The 26,375-nt window shown below is 38.2% G+C and overlaps 1 protein-coding gene across 17 annotated transcripts in view; it reads right to left on the reverse strand.

The window, feature by feature from the left end:
• Sclt1 (sodium channel and clathrin linker 1) overlaps positions 1 to 26,375 on the reverse strand; it is a 158,798-nt gene that overhangs the window by 48,272 nt on the left and 84,151 nt on the right. For all 17 annotated transcript variants that reach the window (XR_015659671.1, XR_015659670.1, XR_015659673.1 and 14 more), the window contains 6 exon segments: positions 21,767 to 21,944; positions 16,627 to 16,725; positions 11,699 to 11,770; positions 8,432 to 8,506; positions 5,864 to 6,009; positions 549 to 741 (listed from right to left, as the gene is read on the reverse strand). Coding sequence is in view for 9 of the 17 variants with exons in the window: in XM_087616678.1 (XP_087472804.1) it covers positions 549 to 741; positions 5,864 to 6,009; positions 8,432 to 8,506; positions 11,699 to 11,770; positions 16,627 to 16,725; positions 21,767 to 21,944 (763 nt within the window). In the remaining 8 variants the exon portion in view is untranslated.

The raw sequence follows: 26,375 nt of genomic DNA on the forward strand, positions 1-26,375 counted from the left end.
TTCTTCTTACTGATGCTCTAGACTAGGTAGGCGGGGCTCTCAGCGCAAACTGCTGCAACATTCTCTTACTGACTCTGAAGAGTCTGAGGAGCTAATGGAAGTGAGAACATGGCAGACCGTAGAGCTGTCTAAGCTACAGTTCTGCTAGTGTTGCTTACGTTGTTTTGGGAGGAAAATCAGTTTGTTGAATGGTTGGAAAACGACATTTTTAAAAATATATGTAGATAGAAAAGACAATCACGTTCAAGAACACTTGCCAAGGTCCAATAGTTAGTAGTTTGAATTAGGATGCTATCTGATGAGAAGGCAGACCCACCCACACACCAAGAACCAGCACACAGAGATACTGCATAACTGTTCCTCACACTATCTAAGCTAGGGTGTCAGTATACTGATGAATGGATAAAGGACACACACACACACACACACACACACACACACACACACACACACACACACACAAACCTGAAAATATTTTACTAGGTTCTAATGAATATTCTCTATATCTTGATTTTTCTAAGAACACATTTAACTCATTTTGAAAATACCTTTAATTTTGCTTTTTTTTGGGCCTCCAGAGCAACTTTTCTCAAATCCTCAGTCTCCTTCTGTAGTTGCTCATTTTCTTGCTGAAGCTTCAGCCTTTGCTCGCTGACAAAGCCACAGTTCTCCCTCTCAGACTCCAATACAGTTTGAAGTTTCTGGATCATTTCATGGGAACGTGATATCTCTTCTGAGGAACTGTTTTTGTTTAAACAAATGAAACAGAACACAAAGGATAAAGATTTGCACACTTTATGATATAGACTTCTGTTTCCTTTATTCTGAGTCATTTCTTTTCACTTTAGCATGGTGTTGGTGATTGAGAACACACTAAATATATCCATAGCCTTCATTCACTTTATACTAATGTGGTTTCAAAATACCAAGTAAATGCATTTAATTGTACATTTTTAAATATGGATGGACAAGGTGACTTGCTATTATTTATCTGAAAAGCCAATGTGAAATGCTTTAAGACTGTCCTAACACTGAGAACTGCTATGTCAAGAGAACGATGTGAAGCTGATAGCAAACAGATGCAGTAACTCCTCATCACGTTTTTACTTAGTGTCAGAACCACAGGAAAACAGAACAGCTCACTCCCTCTAAGTTAAAGTTAAAGTTAAGTCCAGTCCAGTCCCTCAAAGAGGGAATCACTGGAGATTATTGGAGACCTGAGAAAGAACAAAGCTAGTATTTCTGAAAACTAGAATGGAGCAAGAGAATGCACATTCTAGGAATCTCTGAGTGAAGAGAACACTTATCGAGTGTACCCTGAGGACACATGAAAGACAAAGTGTAGAAAACCCCCAGTGGATATGGAGGTTATGAAAAGCTCTCACTGCTGAGCCATGCTGGTGAATGTGTAAGAAATGACCCCGGAGAGAAGCACATGCAATGGGAGAGTATCTGGAAGCCAATCCCATTTGTTCAACAAAACAAAAGAATTGATGCTAGGATGAAGTCTACTGATATAAACACAGGTTAGTCCTTATCCTTATGGGACATTTAAAATTCTACAGAGCTGCTTTTACATGTTAAAAACAAGAAAAAGCTTTTCACTTATTGCTCACAATCCATATACAGCATGTGAAAACATAGAATGAGAGTGAGTTTGCACTGAACAGCATTAGTATTGAAGTAAACAATGTGAGAAGTTCTTCAGATAATTTTTCACTCCACAATTTTTAAGAACTCACATAGAAAAGAAGCATCATTACATAATGTGGTGGTTAGAATAAAAATTGTCATATAGGCTTATATATTTGAATGCTTAGTCCTTAGAAGAACTGTTTGTGAAGGATTACGAGGTGTGCTGAGGCCTTGTTGAGGAAGTGTTGTCATGGGGGTGTGTTTTGAGGTTTCGAAAGCCCACCAGGCCTAGTTAGCTCTCTCTCTCTCTGGCTCCTGCTTATCAATCAGGATGTAAAATCTCATCTACTGCTCCAGTGCTATGCTTGTGTGCCTGACACCATGCTACTCATGATGGCAATCATGAACTAATCATCTGAAACTATAGGCAAGCCCCCAATTAAATGCTTTCTTTTATAAGTTGCCTTGGTCATGGTGTCCCTTCACAGCAATAGAACTGTAACTAAGACACATGATAAATATGGCTTAAAATGCTGACTTCTGTTTATACTCATGGAAAAACTGCATGCATGTCAAGAATACTAGAAAGACTTTTATATCAGCTATGTATCTTAATAAATGTTAATAAATTCAAAGACAAACTAGTATATTGGTTAAAACATAGAATTCATCTATTTACTACCTACAAGAAATATATACCTCATTGTCAAAGACAAATTAACCTTAGGATAAAGAAGATGGAAAAAGACATTTCAATCACATGGACCTTCGAACACACAGCTGCAATTATTCCACTATCCGTAAAGTACACATCAAACTAAAGTTAGAAAAATAAAGAATGTCACTTCATGTTGATTGTCACATTAAGACAATGATCCATCAGGACATAATAATTCTAGACACACGTGCTCAGAATGTTGGCTCACCTAGTTTTATAAAACTACTAGATATAAAGGCACAGACTGATTCCAGCGTAAAAACAGGTGACTTTAATATTACATGATGATCAACAGACAGGTCATCAAGATAAAAATGGAGAAAGATATATCAATTACATGACATCAGAGATCAAATATGCTAAATAAGTATCCACAGAATATTTTATCCAACACTACAAAGAAAAGACTTGAACTCAGTTTTGAAAACACATAATCTAATCATCTTGATAGATGCAGAAAAGGCCTTTAACAAAGTTCAACATTACTTGATGCTAAAACCCCAAAGGAAAGCAAGAATTCAAGGCTCATACCTCAACATAAAAAAAGCTGCCGAGAACCCTGACATATTTCTCTTGGGCAGATACCCAAAAGATGCTCCAACATACAACAAAGACACATGCTCCACTATGTTCATAACAGCCTTACTTATAATAGCCAGAAGCTGGAAAGAACCCAGATGCTCTTCAACAGAGGAATGGATTCAAAAAATGTGGTACATCTACACAATGGAATATTACTCAGCTATCAAAAACAATGACTTCATGAAATTCATAGGCAATTGGATGGAACTAGAAAATATCATCCTGAGTGAGGTAACTCAATCACAGAAAAACACACTTGGTATGCATTCATTGATACGTTAATTACTGAATTACTGAAGATGCAATCCACAGACCACAGGAAGCTCAAGAAGAAGGATGACCAAAATGCAGATGCTCCCACTCCTTCTTAAAAGGTAAAAAAAGTATCCATAGGAGGGGATATGGAAGCAAAGTTTAGAGCAGTGACTCGAGGAACGGCTATTCAGAGCCTGACCCACATGTGGCCCATATATATACAGCCACCAAAACTAGGTAAGATTGATGAAGCTAAAAAAATGCATGCTGAAAGGGACGGGATAGAGATCTCTCCAGAGAGACACATCCAAAGCATGTTCATTACAGAGGTCAATGCTAGCAGCAAACCACTGAACTGAGAATAGTATCCCCTTGGGGGTAATTAGAGGAAGGATTGAAAGAGTTGAAGGAGCTTGCAACCCCACAAGAACAACAATGCCAACCAACCAGAGCTTCCAGGGACTAAACCACTACCCAAAGACTATACATGGACTGACTCAGTGCTCCAACTGCATATGTAGCAGAGAATAGCCTTGTTGGGGCACCAATGGAAGGGGAAGCCCTTGGTCCTGCCAAGGTTGGACCCCCAATGCAGGGAATATGGGGAGGTGAGTAAGGGGGATGTATAGGGGAAATACCTGCAAGGGGGAGGGGGAGGGGGAGGGGATGGAGGCTTATAGACAGGAAACCGGGAAGGGGAATAACCTTTGAAATGTAAGTAAAGAAATATATCTAATTAAAAATTAAAAAAAAGCTGCCTATGATAAAATAGCCACATTATAGTAAATGGAAAAAGGCCTCACGGATTTCCTTAAAAATCAGGAATGAGACCAGGTGTCAGCTCTCTCCACTTATTCACTGCAGTGACTGTAGCCTTCAGCACAGCAATAACACAAGAGAAAGTAATAACAGGGTAAAAGGAAAGAGCCACGCCATTTCTAGTTGCAGATATGCGATGTCAGACAAAAGGAACCTGACAACTCAACACAGTGTCTTAAGTTGATAAACACAACAAAACAACAAAGTGTCAGAATACGAAAACCAACCTAAGAAACCAGCAGCTTTTTACATATATCCATACACAGTACTGAGAAAAGCGCAGCAGAAACAATCTGTCTAAAAAACTTCAGTAATGTCCCCAGCACATACATAGCAGAGGTCTGCTTGGTCTGGCCTCAGCAGGTGAAGATGGGCCTAATCCTTGAGAGATTTGAGGCCCCAGGGAAGGGGGACGCCTATTGGGGGGAGCATTCTCTCATAGGCAAGGGAGAGGAGTGGGATGAGGAACTGTGGGAGGGGGCACTGGGAGGTGTAGCAATGGCTAGAATGAAAAAACAAAAAACAAAAACAAAAACAAAACTCTTCAGTAATAATATACTTAAGCAAGGAAGCCAAAGACCTCTACAAGGAGAAATTTTAAACCCTGCAGGAATTGAAGACACTAAAAGACAGAAAAATAGGGTTGGGAAGTGGTAGAGCGCTTGCCTAGCAAGCGCAAGGCCCTGGGTTCGGTCCCCAGTTCCGAAAAAAAAGAAAAAAGAAGAAAAAAAATTATTAAAAAAAAGACAGAAAAATATTCTCATGCTTATAGAACTAATATAGTAAAAATGATTGAATTACTTTAAAATCACCTATGTATTAAAGGCAATCCCCATAAAAATTCTACTGGCATTCTTCACAGAACTAGAGGAAAATATTGTAAACGTCACAGAAGCACAGAAGGTGCTGAAGTAATCCTAAAGCAAAGCACAATGCTAGAAGTGTCACAGTATCTTATTTCATGGCATACTGTAGGGCCACAGAACAAAACAGTATGTGAGTCATACAAAAATAGACACGTAGATGAAAAACAGAGGACTCAGACATAAATCCTTAAGTCACCTGATTCTTGACAAAACTTTCAAAAACAAACTTTAGAGAAAAACAAAACAAAACGAAATGAAAACGTCTTCAGTACATAGTGCTGGGAAAGCTGGCTATTCACAGGCAGCAGCAGACGAGGCCCTTTCCTTCACTTTGTACAAAATCAAGTGGAAGTGAACCGAAGACTTTAATGTCTAACATTCTCAGGGAGAACATACAGAATATATCTCAAGATATAGGGACAGCAAAGACTACCTGGAAAATACAGTACTAACTTAGAAAATAATACTATGAATTGATGTAAGAAACTACACATTAAAAAGCGTCTGCAAAATGAACTGTAAGGGAATTGATTCAACTGGATATCGTGCCGTGCCAAGCAAGGCAGACCCAGAAAGACCATTATTCCTATAGGCAGATATGGTCGGTTGGTCTCTCTATTTCTCTTTCTCTCTCTCTCTCTCTCTCTCTCTCTCTCTCTCTCTCTCTGTGTGTGTGTGTGTGTGTGTGTGAGGGTGCTAGGAGAATATCTTGGGAGGGAAGAGCATCAGAGTATACGAAAGCAGAAATGCATACTACTTACTTAGTGAGTGGTAAGGGAATCAATCTCAGGGTAGATGGGACATGGAGGAGAGCCATGTGGGAAGGGAACAAATTATAAGAGTGCTATGACTTTTGAGTATGAATATGCTATCACTAAATGCCAACTAAAAACTTAATAAAATTAGAGATTATGAAAAAACATGTTTGGTTGTTTTTATATGTACTATAAAAGGTAAATAATTCACCAGAACCCCAAAGAAAACTTACTTAATTTCAAGTTGTTTTATTCTATTTTCTGCAGTCTTGAGTCTTAGCTGAAGATCATCTTTTGAACGCTCTGCAGCAAGACATCTTTGGTGCATTTCTTCCAATTTTCTGTAATCACCTTCATCCTGTTTGCCTTCACGATAAATCTGAGGAAAAGGCTTATAAGCATTACCTTATAGGAAATTATCTCAATAAAAATAATGCTGAGAAATAGTTATGAGTATGTTCATCTCTTCCTACTGTAAGATAATTAAGACATCTATGATTGATTCATTTACAAAATAAAATGCTATAAACTGACAGCTGAGAAATATGAAATCATTCATGCTCATCGTAAAGTTTTCAACTAATACAAATATAATATAAAACAGCTGCTGAGGCTTTTAAAAAATGCTTTAAATGTCAATTTACAGACAACTGGTGGTAGGGGTAGATATGTAGCTCAATAGCAGAGTCCTTTCTAACCATGTATAAGGCCCAGAGTTTTAGGGTAAACATAAAAGGAAAAACAAAAAGACTTCTAGCAATTATTTTGGGAATATTTAAGATATTTCTCTACTGAAATACTCAAAAGTAAGGGTGTGTGTTGTAGTGTAACTAGTAGATCTGAAAGCTCTAGAACTTTGCTTTGGATTACCAGGGCAACAGTGTGGCTGGAATTGGAGCTTCCAATCTCAGGGGTAGTTGTATTGTAGCTCAGTTTGTGATTGGGTTTTCTCTGACAGCACAGGGTTAATTACCCAGCAGTTCCTGAGGTACAGGTCACATTTTCAGACAAATGTGTTTATCTAATTGCCCTCCCAAGAGGGCTCCTGTGCTGTCCACAGTGGTAAGACTATATTGCTCTTTGCACAGAGGTAGACTAGCACTTTGTCAGCACCTTTTGCTGACACATCGAGCATCACTGCAGCCCTACGCTATGGTCTTAGCTTGCTGCTGTGTGGTTAGTGGAAAACTGATTGCTGTGCCTTCTAAGTACACTGTACCAATATAACCTATTTTTTAACTTATGTGATGTTAGAAAAGTCATGTAATAAAAAAAATTATCCCAAAGCCTTATGTATAGCTGGCAGCATTACTTAACACTATATGAAGAAAATCTGGAAGGATAAACCTTTAGGAGGCTAACAGCCAAAAAATGTCTACCTTGAAACAGAAGTGCCTATGCAAATGGAGTCATACTCTACGCTGTTTATAATTTGCTGCTTTACTACCTGATTTTGTCATTATTTTTGACAACATGGATATGTCACATACTTAGAATGCCATGGAGTTCACCTTTCAAAATCAAATCCTGACTTCATTGCTTGGTATTTTTAACATTAGAATTACTTAGCCTTTCTATGCAAGTTACTAACACAGCACTTTAAACATGGTAAGTGCTAATATTTGGATGCCCTTTCTTTCCTAAGGCACTTTAAAACAGTGGGATACTTACTGCTAATAAAAGTATGAGAGAAACTAATATTAAGGTTTTTACTTCAAATATCATTGGGGTAAGTATTTTACCTAATTATTGTATTCTTTAAAAATGTTTTATCTTACGTGTATAAGTGTTTTGCCTTCAAGTAGGGCTGTGTGTCTTGTAAGTGCCTAGTACCTACAGAGGCTAGAACAAGAGCACTGGATTCCCGGGAACTGGAGTTACATATGCTTGTGAGCCTCCATGTGGGTGATGGGAACTGAACCCAGGTCTCTGGAAGACAATGTTCTTCACCACTGATCTTCTCAGACCCCTATTTATTATATTCTTAAAAGGTAAAAATCCAGGATAGGGAAATAACTCAGTCAGTAAACTGCTTGTTGGATAGTCACTTACATAAAAGCTGGGTGTGGATGCAAGTGACTGTAATCCTAGTTCTGGGGTGACAGAGACTCATGTATTCTGGGGTTGCTGGCAAACTATCTAGCTGAGTTGGTGAGTCACAATTTCATGGACACTAAAAATATACAGCAGAGAGTGACTGAGGAAGATAATCAACGTCAACTTCTGGCCTCTATGCGCATGTATATGTGTGTGTGTGTGTGTGTGTGTGTGTGTGTATGTGTTTGTGTGTGTATACACATCTATATATACAAACACATACATACATAAAGATAAAAATTCCTAGCATACTATGAGTTTTTGGTTGTCTATACCTATTATGCCCATTTCTTTTTTTTTTTTTTTTTTTTTTGGTTCTTTTTTTCGGAGCTGGGGACCGAACCCAGGGCCTTGCGCTTCCTAGGCAAGCACTCTACCACTGAGCTAAATCCCCAACCCCTATTATGCCCATTTCTAACTTCAGTAAGTTAGCATGAAGTTACAAAAGACAAGATGAAAAGCCACTTTTGGGATGAGGTGAGGCTAGAACAGTAAATAGACATTTCAAAAAAGTTAGATCTTGAAGTACAAAGTTCAAAGAAAATGGGTATTCTAAGAAACGGATGTAGGTAAAATGAGTATTCCATTGACTTTAGTTAGATGTGCATAAATACTGCCCAGAGAGAACATCGAAGGCCAGCGTGAGCAGAGCAGGCAGCAATGGAGAGCCCTGCAGTTGCCCTCAGGCAGCTGAGTGTCCTTACCTTCTCGAGTTCTTCTTCCACAGCTCTTTTCCCTCTAATGGCTCGATCAATTTGACCTTGCTTTTCATCACAGTCCTATAAAGTTAGGGCATAATGTAAATAAATATAGATGGTGAAACAGTAAGATGAGGAAAAATGGAAAAGTAAAAGGGTTTGTTCATAAGATTACCTAACAAAGTTAAGTAAGGACTCTGTAACTGTCAATTTCAAAAAGTGACTGGCCTATCCCAGGAGTACAGACATTGCCTTTGGCTATACGATACCAAGGAATTCATAAAGTAACAGGCAGAGGCTATAGTACTATGGGAGAAAAAAAGTGAGGAGTTTTGACATTACAGGTTCTCTTTTCATATACTATTACCAGATATTTTGTAAGATGAACCAGACACTGTCACAACATCCTAAAGGAAACATTTGGCATAAAAGGTGCATAAATTGTAAGTTAAACTTCTTTGTAAAGTAAACAACAGTCAGGGAAATTTATTAGCATGAGCCTAACAACTGAAACATTTATATTTAAAAAAACTTCATGTGTCGAACATTTTACTCAGTAATTTGACAAGTATAACAGCTAATCAATATGATTATTTTGCCAATGATACTAAAACAAAAAGAATCAACTAGTGAGTTCTTCACAATTTTTCTTTTTATTTGAGAATAAGTATAGTTTTATTAATTGTGAGTCATGCTTTGGTGAACCTGCTTTGTTGACAATATACCACTAGTAATATTCAAATTTTCACAATTATATGAAAGGCCTACCTTGGTTTTTCCAAAATTTAAAGAAAGCTTTTAAATTATGGCCCAAACCTCATTACTCTGGATCAATACAAATCAGGTGGGATTTTCTTTTTGCTAAAATAGAATTCAAGTTTGTAGCAAACAGAATTTTAATGTCCTATACATATTCATACACATGACAAGGTACTTATCTATAAAAGGTTTTTATTTTTCCGGGGGAGGAATGTTTTTCATAGTTTCATGACATAGCTCAGGCTGTCCTTGAACTTGAATTCAAGATCCTCCTGTCTCTCTGCCTGCTGAGTGGTAATTTCATGATACTTAATTTGCGACTTCTGCTATGTTCATAATATCACTCATGTGACTTTAATGTATATATGTGCTGGTTAGTCTTTGTCAACATGACACAAACTAGGGTCACCTGGGAAGAGACTTGCAAGGAGAAACTGCCTCTGCCAAGCTGGCCTGTGGGTATGTCTATGGGAGCACTTTGAATGATGACCAGCAAACTGTAGCTGCTAGCATCTTGGGACATATGGTCCTAGGCTGTATACAAAAGCAGGCTAAGCAGCATCTCTCCATCCCGCCCCTCCACAACTTATAAGCTAAACTAAATTCCCTCCTTCTCAAGTTGGTTTTCTGTCAGTGTTTTATCACAGCAACAGAAAGTAAACTAGGACAATATGTCAATACCAAAGTTGGATCATACTTCCTGATCTAGGAAGTGGCCTATAAAGAGTAACTATGCATATATCTTGTTCCTCTACCTCAACCATTATACTCCACTGCCATGAAATGATGATGGTTCCAACAGTATGGGATTAGCCTGGGTTAAAAGTGAGCAAAAGGCTATGAAGTTTCCTCTTTGCACTGCTTTCATCGTGTCCCATAAATCTGGGTATTCTATGCCTTCATTCTCATTGAATTCTAGAAAGTCTTCTATTTATTATTTTATTCCAAATGTTGTCTGTACATGGAATAGGTTCTTCTAACTGGGTTACCTTGTCTGGTCTCAGTGCGAGAGGATGTGCCTATCCTTTCAGAGACTTGAAGTGCTAGGGTCAGGGGATACCCAGGAAGGCCCCCACGTGCTCAGAGAAGAAGGGGCTGAGAGATGGGGGAGGAGGTGACCTGGAGGGGAGCAGTGAGTGGGATGTAAAGTCAATAAGTTTAAAGCAATTAAAAATGTAAAAAAAGAGATTCAAAGAGAATGAGCAAAATAAAGTAGAAAAGTTGAAATATTTATAATTATCATACTAGTTCTATTAAATGCCCTATAATATTAAAATAAGATTTTATCAGAAGCTTTGCTCATTACCACCGATACAGCTGCTCTTGGAGAAAAATTAATTTTTCAACCATTTCTGAAATATTTCCAAATTCATACTTTATAAAGGGTTAGCGGATATTAAAGCTGATAGCACAGAGGCCACACTCACTACTCCCTATGCAAACAAAATTGAAATCATTAAAAAATGACAGCCTACACTTCTTTTCCATTTGGATACTCAAAAACAGCTACATATTTAATAGAACTATCTGCCTTTGCTGTATTCTCACAAGATGGACTTTCATTTTCATTTGATTATAGATAACTTTACATTTCTCCTGTTGCTTCTTCAGTGGTGCATTTCTTACATATCAGTAGCTTCTATAGTTTCTCTTGCTACTTACTGATTTCTAGTTTTATTATTCTATCATTTGATTAATAATAAAAATCATTTCAACTATACTGTATTTTTTAAGACTTGCTTTATGGACTAAACTGTGATCTATTTTAAGGAAAATTCCATTGCCTGATTAGAAAACTGTATATTCTATAGAACTGCATGGCCTAATTTAATGAAGTAAGCAGAAAGTAACTATTTCTGGTTGTTATAGAGGTTGGACCTCTACCCAAAGGTAGCCTTTCACAGGTATTTGAATATTATTCTGTTGATGAATATTTACTTTATACTATGCAAAAACATTGCCTAGACTCTTACTCTGAGGTGCTACAATCTATTTGAAGATATTTTCCTGTAAAGAGCATGGGTTCAAAAGACACTAATGCACATATTTATTAGAATACACAAACTAATGCTTAATTTTACAACAGATTAAAAGTGATGGATTCATGAAAGATGTGCTTGTGAAATTGTAACTCTTGTCAAATGAAGTCAACCCCTACTCCCCCGCCCCGCCTCTTGTTTTGCCTACTCATTCTTATTTATTTGTTTGTCTGTAGTAAGCTTTACTGTCTGTCTTCCTCCCTGGTCTCCTAGATCAACCCGGCATATGGCAGGAGATGCAGCTGGTTGGTTTAGTGGTCCTGTGCTTTCTGTCAAGGACAATGGAATGTGATGGATGTCACCTGTTCTACTCTTCCTACCAAAAGCCAAAGAAAGCAAAATGTCTCTGTGGAAATTAACTTTGTTTCCTAGCACCCAGCATAGGCTATGGTTTAACAATGTATGTGGATACACATATTGACCTTTAAAACAAGTACTATTTGGAGGAAAATACTAACAAGGTCTTGTGACATACCATCTGAAGGGCTGAGAGTTCTTCCTTTAACTGCAAAATTAGTACTTCATACTGTTTTTTTGTGCTTTCAACCTGTGAATTAAGATATAATTTAGGTAAAGAATAAAAAATGATTACTGACAAAAACTTAGGATGTTTTATTTTAAAAAGAAATAACTTTTATGGTATAAAAAATAAATAAGCATACAATATATGAAATGTCAAAGAATTGGTCATGAGCGGTGTGTAGTTAGCAGGCACATAAGTGGCTCAGGCAGGGGGATTTTGTTCATACTGCCTGGACTATATACTGAGCTCAAAGCTAGTCATGTGGATTGACCCAGACCAGACCAGAGGATTGCACCCGCAGCATTGGTTTAGCTCATACAAGCTTCAGAATCTTCAGTATTGTGAAAATAAAGAATTGGTCGTGAGATGAGAGGAAGAACTGGATGATAAATACAAAAGGACAGCAGCTGTCAAACATTTTGGTCTCAGGATCCTTTTACATTGTAAAAACAGAGCTTTTCAAACCACTGAACTGAGAACAGGACCCCCATTGACAGAATCAGAGAAAGGACTGGAAGAGCTTGAAGGGGCTTGAGACTCCATATGAACAACAATGCCAAGCAACCAGAGCTTCCAGGGACTAAGCCACTACCCAAAGGCTATACATGGACTGACCCTGGGCTCCAACTTCATAGGTAGCAATGAATAGCCTAGTAAGAGCACCAGTGGAAGGGCAAGACCTTGGTCCTGCCAAGACTGAACCCCCCAGTGAATGTGATTGTTGGGGGGAGGGCGGTAATGGGGGGAGGATGGGGAGGGGAACACCCATATAGAAGAGGAGGGCGAGGGGCTAGGGGGAATGTTGGCCCGGAAACCGGGAAAGGGAATAACAATTGAAATGTAAATAAGAAATACTCAAGTTAATAAAGAAAAAAAAAACAGAGCTTTTGTTTATTATGGATTCTTTCAACTAACATTTTACTATTATTAGAAATAAAAGCAGAGAACCATAAATTTTTATCATTATCTTTCCTAAATAATCTAATAATTATTTTAGATAGCATAAATAATTTTAAATGAAAATATATTTTCCCAATCTAAAAATGTCGAGGACAGTCCAGTCTATTTACTAGGTTCTCCAGGTGCTGGCGCACTCCACCTATTGTGCTATGCATGTCGCACAGGCTCCACAAGTAGCACTTTGACCTGTGAGAGGAGGAGTGTGGAAAACAATGTCTGCAGACTCCCTGAATGCTGCAAAAAGACGCCAGAGAACAGGGAGAAAAGCAAAATCATATATTGAATATGCAATTAATAACTTTTAAAGCCCTTGTGTAGGATCTTTTACAATGTACACTAGACACTACTGCTAAGTAAATGAGTGTTCAAGGAAAGCGTTGAATAAACATTGAGCCTTTTAGGAACAAAACAAATGGCGTGCAGAGAGCATTTTGAAGAATTAGTTATACTTCATCAGGATGCCTGCAACAATCATTTTTCCTAATAGCCACTCAGGTTTCTTTTAAAGGACCAAGAGGATTATTGATGAGGACAGTAGACTAACAGGGAACTTTTATGATCTAACAGTCTTTGAAAACTTTCTTGTGTGAAATGACTTGTTCTAGTGATATAATAAAACTTTCTTTAGATACATTCAATACTGCTTGCTTGTGTACTTTATTTGGTTGATTAATATGAGTTATCTTTTTGAAGACCCACTAAACAGTGTATGTGGCCCTTTCTTTGGGCTATAATTTATATTGACATTTCAGATAAATGGGGGATTAGGACATCACAGACCAATCTACTTTGCTTGCAGGTCAGTAATAGGATAAGCATAATATTTGTTGAGGATTATGTGCATTAGGTACTGTTCAGAATGCTTCTGTGTATCATTTCATTCATTCTTACAGTAGCTCCATGTTATTACCTCTATTACAGATGAGATTACATGTTATAATTTCCAGGTAAAGAGCTGGTATCTATTGGGAAATCTTCATATGTGATGAATGCACTTGAAAGGCTCACTGGGACACCAGCCCCCTTCTCTTCTATCTTCTATCTTGACTATGTGATGAGTGCTTTGACTCCACAGGTCTTCCTGTCATAACATGCTGTCTTTCTGAAAACCTGACAATGGGACTAGCAAACTAATCATAGACTAAAACTGAAACCATAAGCCAAAATAAACTTTCTTTTAAGTTAATTCTCTTTTATTTTTGTTATAGCAACAAAAAGCTGACTTACTCAGCAATGGATAGGGAAAGTAAGCCATGAGCATTTTATGTGCTATAAAAAATTTAGTTCTTAAAAGTCCAGTTGTATCTGTCTTTCTCCCCACATAATTCCTAAACTGTTTATTTCCAGTGTCTAACAAACACAACTAATGTGAAACTTTATGACAATAATAAATTTTAAAGTGTTTTTGTAATGCTGGTAAACTCTGAAAGGAATTTTCTCAAGTATTAACATCAGTGATCTATAATCTAAAGTTCATAGAGAATTGTAAGTGTTAGATCTGATGAAACAAAATGTGAGACAATGGGTAGGACTCTCAAATGCACAAAAGACTAAAATCTCTGTATCGTCCTTAGTATTCTGCCCTTCTGTATCTCTCTCCCTTCTTCCTTTCTTCTTTGTTCTAGTTTCTTGCCATGTAGCCCAGACTGGTCATGAACACACAGACCTGGGTCAGCCACCCCCAGTGTTGAAATTATGTGCCGTGTCACTACACCCAGTTTGTTTTTCTATAAACACATTTTTACACAAACATTTTCTTCTATAATTTGTGAATAATAAGGATAGTTGTGAATGAAATACTGACCAACTGCAACTATTTTTCTACTTAACAAACAGACAAGGCTAATAATGGTCATAAATAAAAATGGCCAACATTTTATTTTTAAGAACTGAAATATCTGAGAAATAAGCCATTTTCATATATAAAAAGCAAACATTTTTGTTCAATCTTATAACTAGAACAGAAATATATGAAAATATGTTCATTATATCTACTATAGTCAATAAAAACAGACTTAGAGCAATTGTCAATTGTAATAATAGGGAAATATTTGACAAAATGGACATTTTCAGGGAAAGTATTTTCAGCCATACTCAATAATCAGAAATAAAGGCAAATATTTACAGTGCTTATATAAGAGAATATGAATAAATATTTTTATTTATCAAAATATTACCTATTCTATGAAATTACAAACAGTACAGGAATATAAAGATGTATAAAGACTCATAATTTAACATTTACTTGGTGATGTGTATAATTTTGTTTTATATATATTATAGATAATATTAAATACAAAGCCTAAAGAAAGGCTAAAAGTGGCTAATTTAAAATTTCTTTCGATCATACACTTTCCATTTCTTTTTACAGTGAGAATGCATTACTTTGTGTAGTGTTTTTTAAAGTTTAGATATAAAAACTGGCAATTCTAAGTATGAACCAACAGAAGGTAGAGAACAAATAAAATGCTGGGCACAAAAGAAATGCTCAGTAGATACTCCTTGAAAGAGTACCTGTAATAGCTGTAAAAGGCTGGGTCAAAGAACCAACAAAAGAGGACGGGGATAAAGAGAAGACATCCAGTTAACACACAGTAGCCTCAGATATACACTTGTGCTACTTCAGATAGGGAGGTAATGAGAGCTAGGAGATAGACACAAGAGCCTCACATGTCCACTCGGGCTGCATACAGGGCCATGGAGCATACAAGAGAGCCTCAGAATAGACAGGGAGATAAGGGTAAGTAGGATTAGGGTGCAGACATGAGGGTCCCAGATGTCCACTTGGGACGTTTACAGATAGGAATGTACCTAGAGTTTAGAAGGTAGGCACTACAATTTATAAAGGTGTTTAGAATAAATGCTGAGACCATAACACTTTAATGAAATGCACTGAAATTATAGGTTAACATGAGTGAAGCTTCAATCAGTCTTAAAATTCAATGTATTCTAATTGATCTTAAGATTAAAAATGCAACTAGAATGCTAATACAAGATAAAATACTTTGATAAAATATTTTTACAAAGGTTATGAAAGCAATATTTATTATTTATTAGCCATTAAATAGTCTTTAGAGTATTGAAGGGTCTGGTCTAAATTTAGAACATTGTTACCCTAATATATATGGAAAGTTCTTTCAGGAAGGATTAGGATAAAAAGGCTTTTGTTTGACTGTCTCAAATTTAAAGTTTTACCTTGAGAAATTAAATTATCTAATTCCAATCAGTAATTGCCGTGACACATCATGTAACAACAGGGCTTGCTCTGAGAAACACTGTTTAGGTAATGTGGTCATCACGGATGTCAACAGTATAGGTACACAGACCTGGGAGGTTCAGGATTCACAGGCTGTAAAACTGTACAGCATGGTAATGCACACACACAGTGGTATTTGTCTACCCAAAAGTGTTTCAGCCTGAAAAAGTACCATAAAGATATGATGCAACAGATGTTTCAGCTTTAATTTCATTAGATAACTGTCATCATACACAGCTTGTTCTTAACCAAAATGACCTTATATGGCATGACTAAAGGGATATATTTGCAATGGCTTTGTAAAAATGAAAACTACTATTTAGTTGTTTGAAAGAAAGCAAATATGTTAACTTTGCATTTTTAAACCATAAAAAAACACTGGAAATTGTAGTTCACTGAGGAGAAAAATTATATTGAGCATAGAAAATATAGGTAAGAAAATACCACACTGTATATGAAGCCAAAGACTATGTAGTACATAACTCTATACCCACAGCAGTTTAATTTTAATGAAAGAAACATTGGTTTTTTTTATCTCTTACATTAATAGTTTCATAGACAGTCCTTGTGAATACACACACAAGGATTTCAATTTTAAAGTATATAAGCAGCATTTAGTCTTAGGCCTTAAATTTTGCATTTTATGTATAATTAAACTCCTTACTTCTTTCCTTGCTTTGATGGCGGCATCTTGTATAAGATGAGAAATTGTTTTCTTCATTTTTTCTCTCTCAACCTCTTTTTGCTTCTCTTCAAGTAGAATCTTGAGAAGATAATCATAGCACATAATTTCACTTGGGAGGTAATCTACTCTTTGACAGCAGTGTTCCATTCTAGATTTCTGAAAGGTCTTCACTGGAGGACCTTCCATAAGTCATGAATGATAAAGAATTTTCAGCATTGCCCACATTTTCCTAATTAAATCCTTTCTATTTATTTCAGCTAGTTTCCTATCACTTTTCTTATCTCCACAACTGAAAGTCCCAGGGTCATTTTGAACCTTTTTTTTTTTAAGTCCCCACACAAGCCACTGCCTATGGGTGGCTTGTGGACAAATCTTTAGGGCTTATTTGGTAGTATTCAACCTATGGTCTTCACTCTTCACACCTCAGTTATGGCACATTATTGTCAATGTTATCTCTCATGTGTTCCATTTCTAATCATTTGCATGTCCACTACAACATCAACAACTTACCAGTCTTAGCAGTCACTCTCTGTGGAGATAAACTCTAAAACTTGCTTATATACAACCCATTTCCTTCCTTTAAAAAACAAAACTTTTTATTGATTCTTTGTAAATTTCTTATCATGAACCCTAATCCCAATCATCTCCCTGTTCCCTCATACCTGCCCTCTGCCCTTGCAATCTCCCCACCAAAAGAAAAGGAATGTCATTGTGGAGCTGGAGCATGTCACAGTGTACCCTTTTGTTCACACTTCTTTAATAGCAAATGTTCATGGCAATGAGTCACTGGTTTGAGGCCTCTGGCGTCTGCTACACAATCAATATTGGATCCTCACAGTATCCTCTTGGATATCCTGTTGTTGCCCTGTGCCATGGGAGATCCTGCAGCTTTGGGTCTGCAGGACTGGCCCCTTAACATTCAAAGATGGGGCAGATGTTGACAAGGGCCAACTAAAAGCCCTGGACTTTGCTCTGGGTGGTAGCTGAGCTGCCAGCTCATCAGTTCTCCCATGCCCACACCACCAGAGCTAGCTCACCCATTGCTGCAGCTGGCAAGGGGGCAGAGCCAGGTGTCCAGTCCTCAAAGCAGGCTCACCCTCACCTATGCCAACAGACACAGCTCTATTGTGCTGCCCAGTTGAGGTATAGGCCCTGCTCTCCTGAGTGCTGTAGCAGGTGAAGGTCTTGGGCCAGCTCTCCGGCATGCATGCAGAAAGTGGGGAAGGTTGAGGGTGGGCTTTCTTACAATTCTAAACTTTCCCTACTATGATCTCCATAGCCATTCTCTATTAAGTCAATTTTCAATCACTTATCCTTGGTGATAATTGATTCCTTTTGTCTTCTAGTTTGCCATTACTTGGCCATCAGTACATCATGGTACCAGCTTTCTCATGTTAACCCAACACATCTTTTCATAATGTTGTTGGCTCTTCTTAATACTGGACTGTCCAAGGTTCCACTCTAAATGTCTATCTTTTTCTGAGTTAATAAAATCTGATTTCAAATGCCATCCATATGCTAACACTTTCCAAATTAATGTATCTAGTTCAAACATCTTTCTGAGCAGGGAACTCCTTCAATTTAAGTCAGATTGACAACCCCACCCTCTGGCCATTGACATAGTAAATGGATGACCATGTGTTCTGACTCACTCATCCTCAAAAGAAAATATATACATTCTCATTTGTTTCTTTGTGAGGTTTAAATAAGATAATGAGAAATCCTCTTTTTATATACCACAGAGTCCCACAAGTGCAGCCTGTATGTCTATGGGTTTAGAAATATCCATTGAAGCATGGACTACCTGCCAGGGTCCGTATCCCTAAAGAAAACTGATTACCTGTACCTTAGCATCATTCAACTGACAATGCTACTCAATTAGGGCTAGGGCTAGGGCTTCAGAAGCCCTTCCTCCATTGCTACTGGAATTTTGGCTTGTGTAGGCTGTAAGCTCATGAGTTCCATGTCCTGTCATGTCCAGAAAGACCTACTTCATAGCATTCTTCCCCAACCTCTGTACCAACCAGTGTACATGTGTGTGTCAATCTGACCTAACTGGAAGAGCTCCCTGCTCAGAAAGATGTTCTACTAGAAATATTAATTTGGACATTATTAGCATATAGATGGCATTTAAAATCAAATTTTATTAGCTCGGAAAGAGATGGGCTGAGCCTTGGACAGTCTAGTATTAAGAAGAGCCAACAAAATTATGAAAAGATGTGATGGGCTAACATGGGGAAAGCTGGTACCATGATGTGCTGATAGCCCAGTAAAGAATGACAAACTAGAAGACAAAAGGAATTAATTATCTCAAAAGGCTCCAATAAACCAAGGATAAGTGATTAAAAATTAGCAACCTTTCCCTCCTATGTCAGCAATATTCCCTGAGCCTTGGCACAGGGGCATGGATGTATGGATGTGTGTGTGTGTGTGTGTGTGTGTGTGTGTGTGTGTGTGTGTTTGTGTTCACGTGTGCACACACACAGTCAGATGACTTATTTAGGACTGAGTACTCCAAAGTCATGGATTCTCTACATTCTGACCAGATATGAGTCCCTGAATTAACTGTTGTTCACTGCAAAAAGAAGCTTCTCTGACAATAATCAGAGCTGAAGTAGGACATGAAGTTGTAATGGGTATTTGGGAGATGCTGGGAAGAGTAAGAGGAGGGAAATGAGAATGGATATGATCAAAACACTATGTGTACAGAATTAAAAAAAAAAGACTGTGAGAAGGAACAGCTGTTATGACTTAATAACTTTGAGGAATATGAGATAATGAGGAAGAGGGCTATAGACCCTGCTTCTTATCAGATTCTGAGAATCCTTAAATGGTTCAGAGGTTAAGAGTACTGGATGTTTTCCAGGAGACCAGGGGCTGGTTTCTAGCATCTATACAGTGTCTAGTAACTATCTGTAACTCCAGTTCTAGAGAATCTCATGCCCTTCTTCTGGACTCTGTGCACACTGTCCACACATGCTGTACAGAAATACATACAGGCGGGGTTGGGGATTTAGCTCAGTGGTAGAGCGCTTGCCTGGGAAGTGCAAGGCCCTGGGTTTGGTCCCCAGCTCCGAAAAAAAGAACCAAAAAAAAAAAAAAAAAAAAGAATACATACAGGCAAAATACCCATATACATAAATTTAAAAAGGTAAACCATTAAAAAAGATCATTTTGAACAAACAACCACAAGATGGAAATCCTCTAGCAGTAATATGCAATGAGTCAAGAAGGAAATGAGTATAATAGCCATAGGCTGCTTCTAAAGGATTTGTTGCCTTAAGACTCAAGTAAGAGACAGGAAATGGTACCCCCATCTTTTCTCCATTATATGCTATACAACATGTGATAAGTTTTTATACAATTATGCTCCAGAGGGTAAAGACAAGTAACTTTGTCCTGGTCTTAAATTTTCTGTTAACTTGGGTGTTTCGAACAATTTACAAGCATATGTGTGTTATGGGTACTTCTCCACCTTGCTGGTCTGTAAGTTTCCTGTCTGGCTCTATAAACTGAGCTTCCAGTGTGGTACTAATGTTAAAAGCAAGGGCTTCACATATGCTAGGCAAATATTCTGCCACTGAGTTAGATCCCAAGACCTACTACATATATTTTAACTGTTCCAAGAGTAGAGAGACAGAATTTAAGTCACAGATGGGAACTAGGTGAAAGGCATAAATTCTTCAGCAATTCCAAAGTTTGGATTTGGAGACAGAATTTCTTTCTTCCTTTCTTTTTTTGTTTTTGAATCAGGGTCTTACTATGTAGGACCCGCTGGTCTTTACTTCATTATCCTCCTGATTTACTTCTGGCTGCTGGGATTGCAGGCATATGGCACCCTGCCAAGTGCTTTACTAGGTATGTAAAATCCAATTTACACCTTTTACATTTTTAGTATCTCTCTTGAAAAATCTAAATAAAGCATTTCCTTTATACCCGTGCTTTTCCTACTGGAATATTCTGCACAGATTATATAGTATATAAATTCTGATAAACACATTAATGCTATAGTGAATTCTATAAAAAGGGTTGTTACATTAAAAAATATCTACTCTCTGTCTTTTATAGATTATATTCATTCAAAGGGAAACAGTTTTAAGACAGCATGACTCAGGATAGTACAGAAATGGTTAAGGGGTTGAAAAAAAGAATGAGTTGACGAATCCATCTAATCTTCTGAGCTACCTTTACCTCTGCCACTTAAGCTTCTGCCTGATGAGGGGATTGTACAGATAAAAACGAAAGAACCAACGAAAGAAACATGACTAGGAGTCACCTCATTGAGTACACTCTAATAAAGTACTATGATGGTATAGAGGATGAAGAATAGTGACTCAGGGTACGGAGACAAAACAAGTCTGATACTGGGGGCCATGGATCTGCCAGCACCTAACTAATACAGGTGCAGATACTCATAGCCAACCATCAGATTGAGCCTGGGGACCCCAATGGAAGAAGTACTGAAGGAGCTGAAGGGGAATGCAACCCCTCAGGAAGAACAATATCAACTAACTGGACCCCCCTCCCCCAGAGCTCCCAGGGACTAAACCAGGAATGAAAGAGTACAAATGTATGGGTCCATGGCTCCAGCTACATATGTGGCAGAGGATGGCCTTATCTGGCATCAATGGGAGGGGAAGCCCTTGGTCCTGTGATGGCTTGTTGCCCCAGAGTAAGGGGATGCTAGAGCTAGGAGGCTGGAGTGAGTGGGTGGTTGGGGGACCACACTCTTAGAGGCAAAGGGGAAAGGGAAGGAAGGATGGGATAGGAGATTTGCAGGGGGAGGGGGTTGAGACCTAGAAGGGGGACAACATTTGAAATGTAAATAAATAAAATAACCAACTCCCCCAAATTAAAAAACAAAACAAAACAAAAAAAACAAACCAACCAAACAAAAAAACCCAAGTCTGATACTTAAATATATTTTTGAAAAATGATAGGTATGTTAGCATATTTTATATTACTCTTACCATTTAAAATACAGCATAATTATTTGGTAATGGGATGTGTCATTTGTTTCCATGCATTTATTCAGTAGCTGCTGATCCCTTTATTGTTAGGGCCTGTGGGGCATGTGGGGATCTTATTGTTTTGTAAATATATTTCCATGTTTTCTTACCTGATTCTGTTTAATGTTAGCTTCTTCTAACAGCTGCATGCTATCTCTGGCTCTTGAAATAGCCTCATATTTCTCATTTTCTGATTCACTGCACTTTGCTTGTAGCTCTTTGATCTGCTTTTCCAATTGTGTTTTCCCTGTTTTTAGTACATTGGCTTCTTGAATTGCTATACACAATCTAAAAATTAATAACCACAATATCAAAGTTAAATATTTTTAAAGGGAAGAAAGGACACATGAAGTTTACTAAATATCACTATATGATGGTATTATGCTGTTATTTTTACATTTATTTCTCATTTAAACCTTGCTATAATTCTATAAAAGTAGATTTTACAACAGCTATTTTAAACAGAACCATACCTGGGTCAACTTTTGATTAAGATATTAAAAAGAACAGCAGAACTTGACTCTGATCCCTATGGGTTTTTGTGGTTTTTTTTTTTTTCAATTTTGTGAAAATTTCATAGATGTATACAATGTATCCTGGCCATATGGATCCCTCATTGCCTTGCTCCTGCTCTCTCTCCTCCCTCAACATGTTTTCCATCTACTGCCTAATTTGTTTTTACCCCCAACTAAATACAATTAGTGCTTTCCATATGGAAATGTGTATAGGATCATTTACTGGGATGTGGTAAACCTACCAATGGCCTCCGCCAAAAGAAAAGTAAATCTCTCTCAGCAGACATCAAATGCCACTCCTTCATTTCCCTTCAGAAAGGGGCAGGCCTTCCAGGGGTATCAACCAAACAGGGTACATCAAGCTGCAGTTAGATTAGGTACCTCCCTTTAGATACAGGCTAAACAAGGCAACCCAATAGGAGGACAAGGGTTCCAAAAGCAGACAAAGTGTCAGAAACTGCTTCTGCTCCTTCTTAGGAATCCCATAAAAACACCAAGCCTCACAACCATAACATATACACTGAGAGGCTAGGTTAGAGCAATTGATTGTCTCTTGCCATTTCAGTCTCTGTGACCCCCTATAAATCCAGGTTTGTTGATTCTGTGGGTTCTCATGAGATATCCTTGTCCTCTGGCTCTCACAATCCTTTCTCTTCCTCTTCAGCAGGATTCCGAGAGCTCTGCCTAAGGTTTGGCTATGGGTCTCTGCATCTGTTTGTTATTAGTTGCTGGTTGAAGCCTCAATGATTTTTTTTTTTTTTTGTTCTTTTTTTTCGGAGCTGGGGACCGAATCCAGGGCCTTGTGCTTCCTAGGCAAGCACTCTACCATGAAGCCTCAATGATTATGCTAGGCTAATGTCCTTTTTTTGTTGTTGTTGTTGTTGGTCATATTTAGTTCTATCATAGCTCTCTGGGCCATCTGGTCTCTGGTTTCTAGTACTCCAGGCACTGTCAGGGCCTGTCTTGGCATGGTCTCCCATGCTAAATTTTTTTTAATTGGTTTGATCTCGTGGATATCTTGTATATGTAGCCACAGTGGCCATGAGTTCTTGCATCAGCTATGTCACATCCAGAAGCCTATCTTTTATGGTACACTTCTGCATATATTCTTTTTTTTTTTTAATTTTTTTTTATTTTTTTTATTATCTTGAGTATTTCTTATATACATTTCAAGTGTTATTCCCTTTCCCGGTTTCTGGACAGACATCACCCTCCCCCCTCCCCTTCCTTGTGGGTGTTCCCCTCCCAAACCTCCCCCCATTGCCACCCTCCCCGCATAGTCTAGTTCACTGGGGGTTCAGTCTTAGCAGGACCCAGGGCTTCCCCTTCCACTGGTGCTCTTACTAGGATATTCATTGCTACCTATGGGGACAGAGTCCAGGATCAGTCCATGTATAGTCTTTAGGTAGTGGCTTAGTCCCTGGAAGCTCTGGTTGCTTGACATTGTTGTACTTTTGGGGTCTCGAGCACCTTCAAGCTCTTCCAGTTCTTTCTCTGATTCCTTCAACGGGGGACCTATTCTCAGTTCAGTGGTTTGCTGCTGGCATTCGCCTCTGTATTTGCTGTATTCTGGCTGTGTCTCTCAGGAGCGATCTACATCCGGCTCCTGTCGGTCTGCACTTCTTTGCTTCATCCATCTTGTCTAATTGGGTGGCTGTATATGTATGGGCCACCTGTGGGGCAGGCTCTGAATGGGTGTTCCTTCAGTCTCTGTTTTAATCTTTGCCTCTCCCTTCCCTGCCAAGGGTATTCTTTTTCCTCATTTAAAGAAGGAGTGAAGCATTCACATTTTGATCATCCGTCTTGAGTTTCCTTTGTTCTAGGGATCTAGGGTAATTCAAGCATTTGGGCTAATAGCCACTTATCAATGAGTGCATACCATGTATGTCTTTCTGTGAGTGGGTTAGCTCACTCAGGATGATATTTTCCAGTTCCAACCATTTGCCTACGAATTTCATAAACTCGTTGTTTTTGATAGCTGAGTAATATTCCATTGTGTAGATGTACCACATTTTCTGTATCCATTCCTCTGTTGAAGGGCATCTGGGTTCTTTCCAGTTTCTGGCTATTATAAATAAGGCTGCGATGAACATAGTGGAGCACGTGTCTCTTTTATATGTTGAGGCATCTTTTGGGTATATGCCCAAGAGAGGTACGGCTGGATCCTCAGGCAGTTCAATGTCCAATTTTCTGAGGAACCTCCAGACTGATTTCCAGAATGGTTCTACCAGTCTGCAATCCCACCAACAATGGAGGAGTGTTCCTCTTTCTCCACATCCTCGCCAGCATCTGCTGTCACCTGAGTTTTTGATCTTAGCCATTCTCACTGGTGTGAGGTGAAATCTCAGGGTTGTTTTGATTTGCATTTCCCTTATGACTAAAGATGTTGAACATTTCTTTAGGTGTTTCTCAGCCATTTGGCATTCCTCAGCTGTGAATTCTTTGTTCAGCTCTGAACCCCATTTTTTAATAGGGTTATTTGTTTCCCTGCGGTCTAACTTCTTGAGTTCTTTGTATATTTTGGATATAAGGCCTCTATCTGTTATAGGATTGGTAAAGATCTTTTCCCAATCTGTTGGTTGTCGTTTTGTCCTAACCACAGTGTCCTTTGCCTTACAGAAGCTTTGCAGTTTTATGAGATCCCATTTGTCGATTCTTGATCTTAGAGCATAAGCCATTGGTGTTTTGTTCAGGAAATTTTTTCCAGTGCCCATGTGTTCCAGATGCTTCCCTAGTTTTTCTTCTATTAGTTTGAGTGTGTCTGGTTTGATGTGGAGGTCCTCGATCCACTTGGACTTAAGCTTTGTACAGGGTGATAAGCATGGATCGATCTGCATTCTTCTACATGTTGCCCTCCAGTTGAACCAGCACCATTTGCTGAAAATGCTATCTTTTTTCCATTGGATGGTTTTGGCTCCTTTGTCAAAAATCAAGTGACCATAGGTGTGTGGGTTCATTTCTGGGTCTTCAATTCTATTCCATTGGTCTATCTGTCTGTCTCTGTACCAATACCATGCAGTTTTTATCACTATTGCTCTGTAATACTGCTTGAGTGCAGGGATAGTGATTCCCCCTGAAGTCCTCTTATTGTTGAGGATAGCTTTAGCTATCCTGGGTTTTTTGTTATTCCAGATGAATTTGCAAATTGTTCTGTCTAACTCTTTGAAGAAATGGATTGGTATTTTGATGGGGATTGCATTGAATCTGTAGATTGCTTTTGGTAAAATGGCCATTTTTACTATATTAATCCTGCCAATCCATGAGCATGGGAGATCTTTCCATCTTCTGAGGTCTTCTTCAATTTCTTTCCTCAGTGTCTTGAAGTTCTTATTGTACAGATCTTTTACTTGCTTGGTTAAAGTCACACCGAGGTACTTTATATTATTTGGGTCTATTATGAAGGGTGTCGTTTCCCTAATTTCTTTCTCGGCTTGTTTCTCTTTTGTATAGAGGAAGGCAACTGATTTATTTGAGTTAATTTTATACCCAGCCACTTTGCTGAAGTTGTTTATCAGCTTTAGTAGTTCTCTGGTGGAACTTTTGGGATCACTTAAATATACTATCATGTCGTCTGCAAATAGTGATATTTTGACCTCTTCTTTTCCGATCTGTATCCCCTTGATCTCCTTTTGTTGTCTGATTGCTCTGGCTAGAACTTCAAGAACTATATTGAATAAGTAGGGAGAGAGTGGGCAGCCTTGTCTAGTCCCTGATTTTAGTGGGATTGCTTCAAGTTTCTCTCCATTTAGTTTAATGTTAGCAACTGGTTTGCTGTATATGGCTTTTACTATGTTTAGGTATGGGCCTTGAATTCCTATTCTTTCCAGGACTTTTATCATGAAGGGGTGTTGAATTTTGTCAAATGCTTTCTCAGCATCTAATGAAATGATCATGTGGTTCTGTTCTTTCAGTTTGTTTATATGATGGATCACGTTGATGGTTTTCCTTATATTAAACCATCCCTGCATGCCTGGGATGAAGCCTACTTGATCATGGTGGATGATTGTTTTGATGTGCTCTTGAATTCGGTTTGCCAGAATTTTATTGACTATTTTTGCGTCGATATTCATAAGGGAAATTGGTCTGAAGTTCTCTTTCTTTGTTGGGTCTTTGTGTGGTTTAGGTATAAGAGTAATTGTGGCTTCATAGAAGGAATTCGGTAGGGCTCCATCTGTTTCAATTTTGTGGAATAGTTTGGATAATA

Source organism: Rattus norvegicus, chromosome 2 (genome assembly GCF_021556685.1).
Source record: "Rattus norvegicus strain SHRSP/BbbUtx chromosome 2, alternate assembly SHRSP_T2T, whole genome shotgun sequence".
In the NCBI taxonomy this organism is placed as follows: Eukaryota; Metazoa; Chordata; class Mammalia; order Rodentia; family Muridae; genus Rattus; species Rattus norvegicus.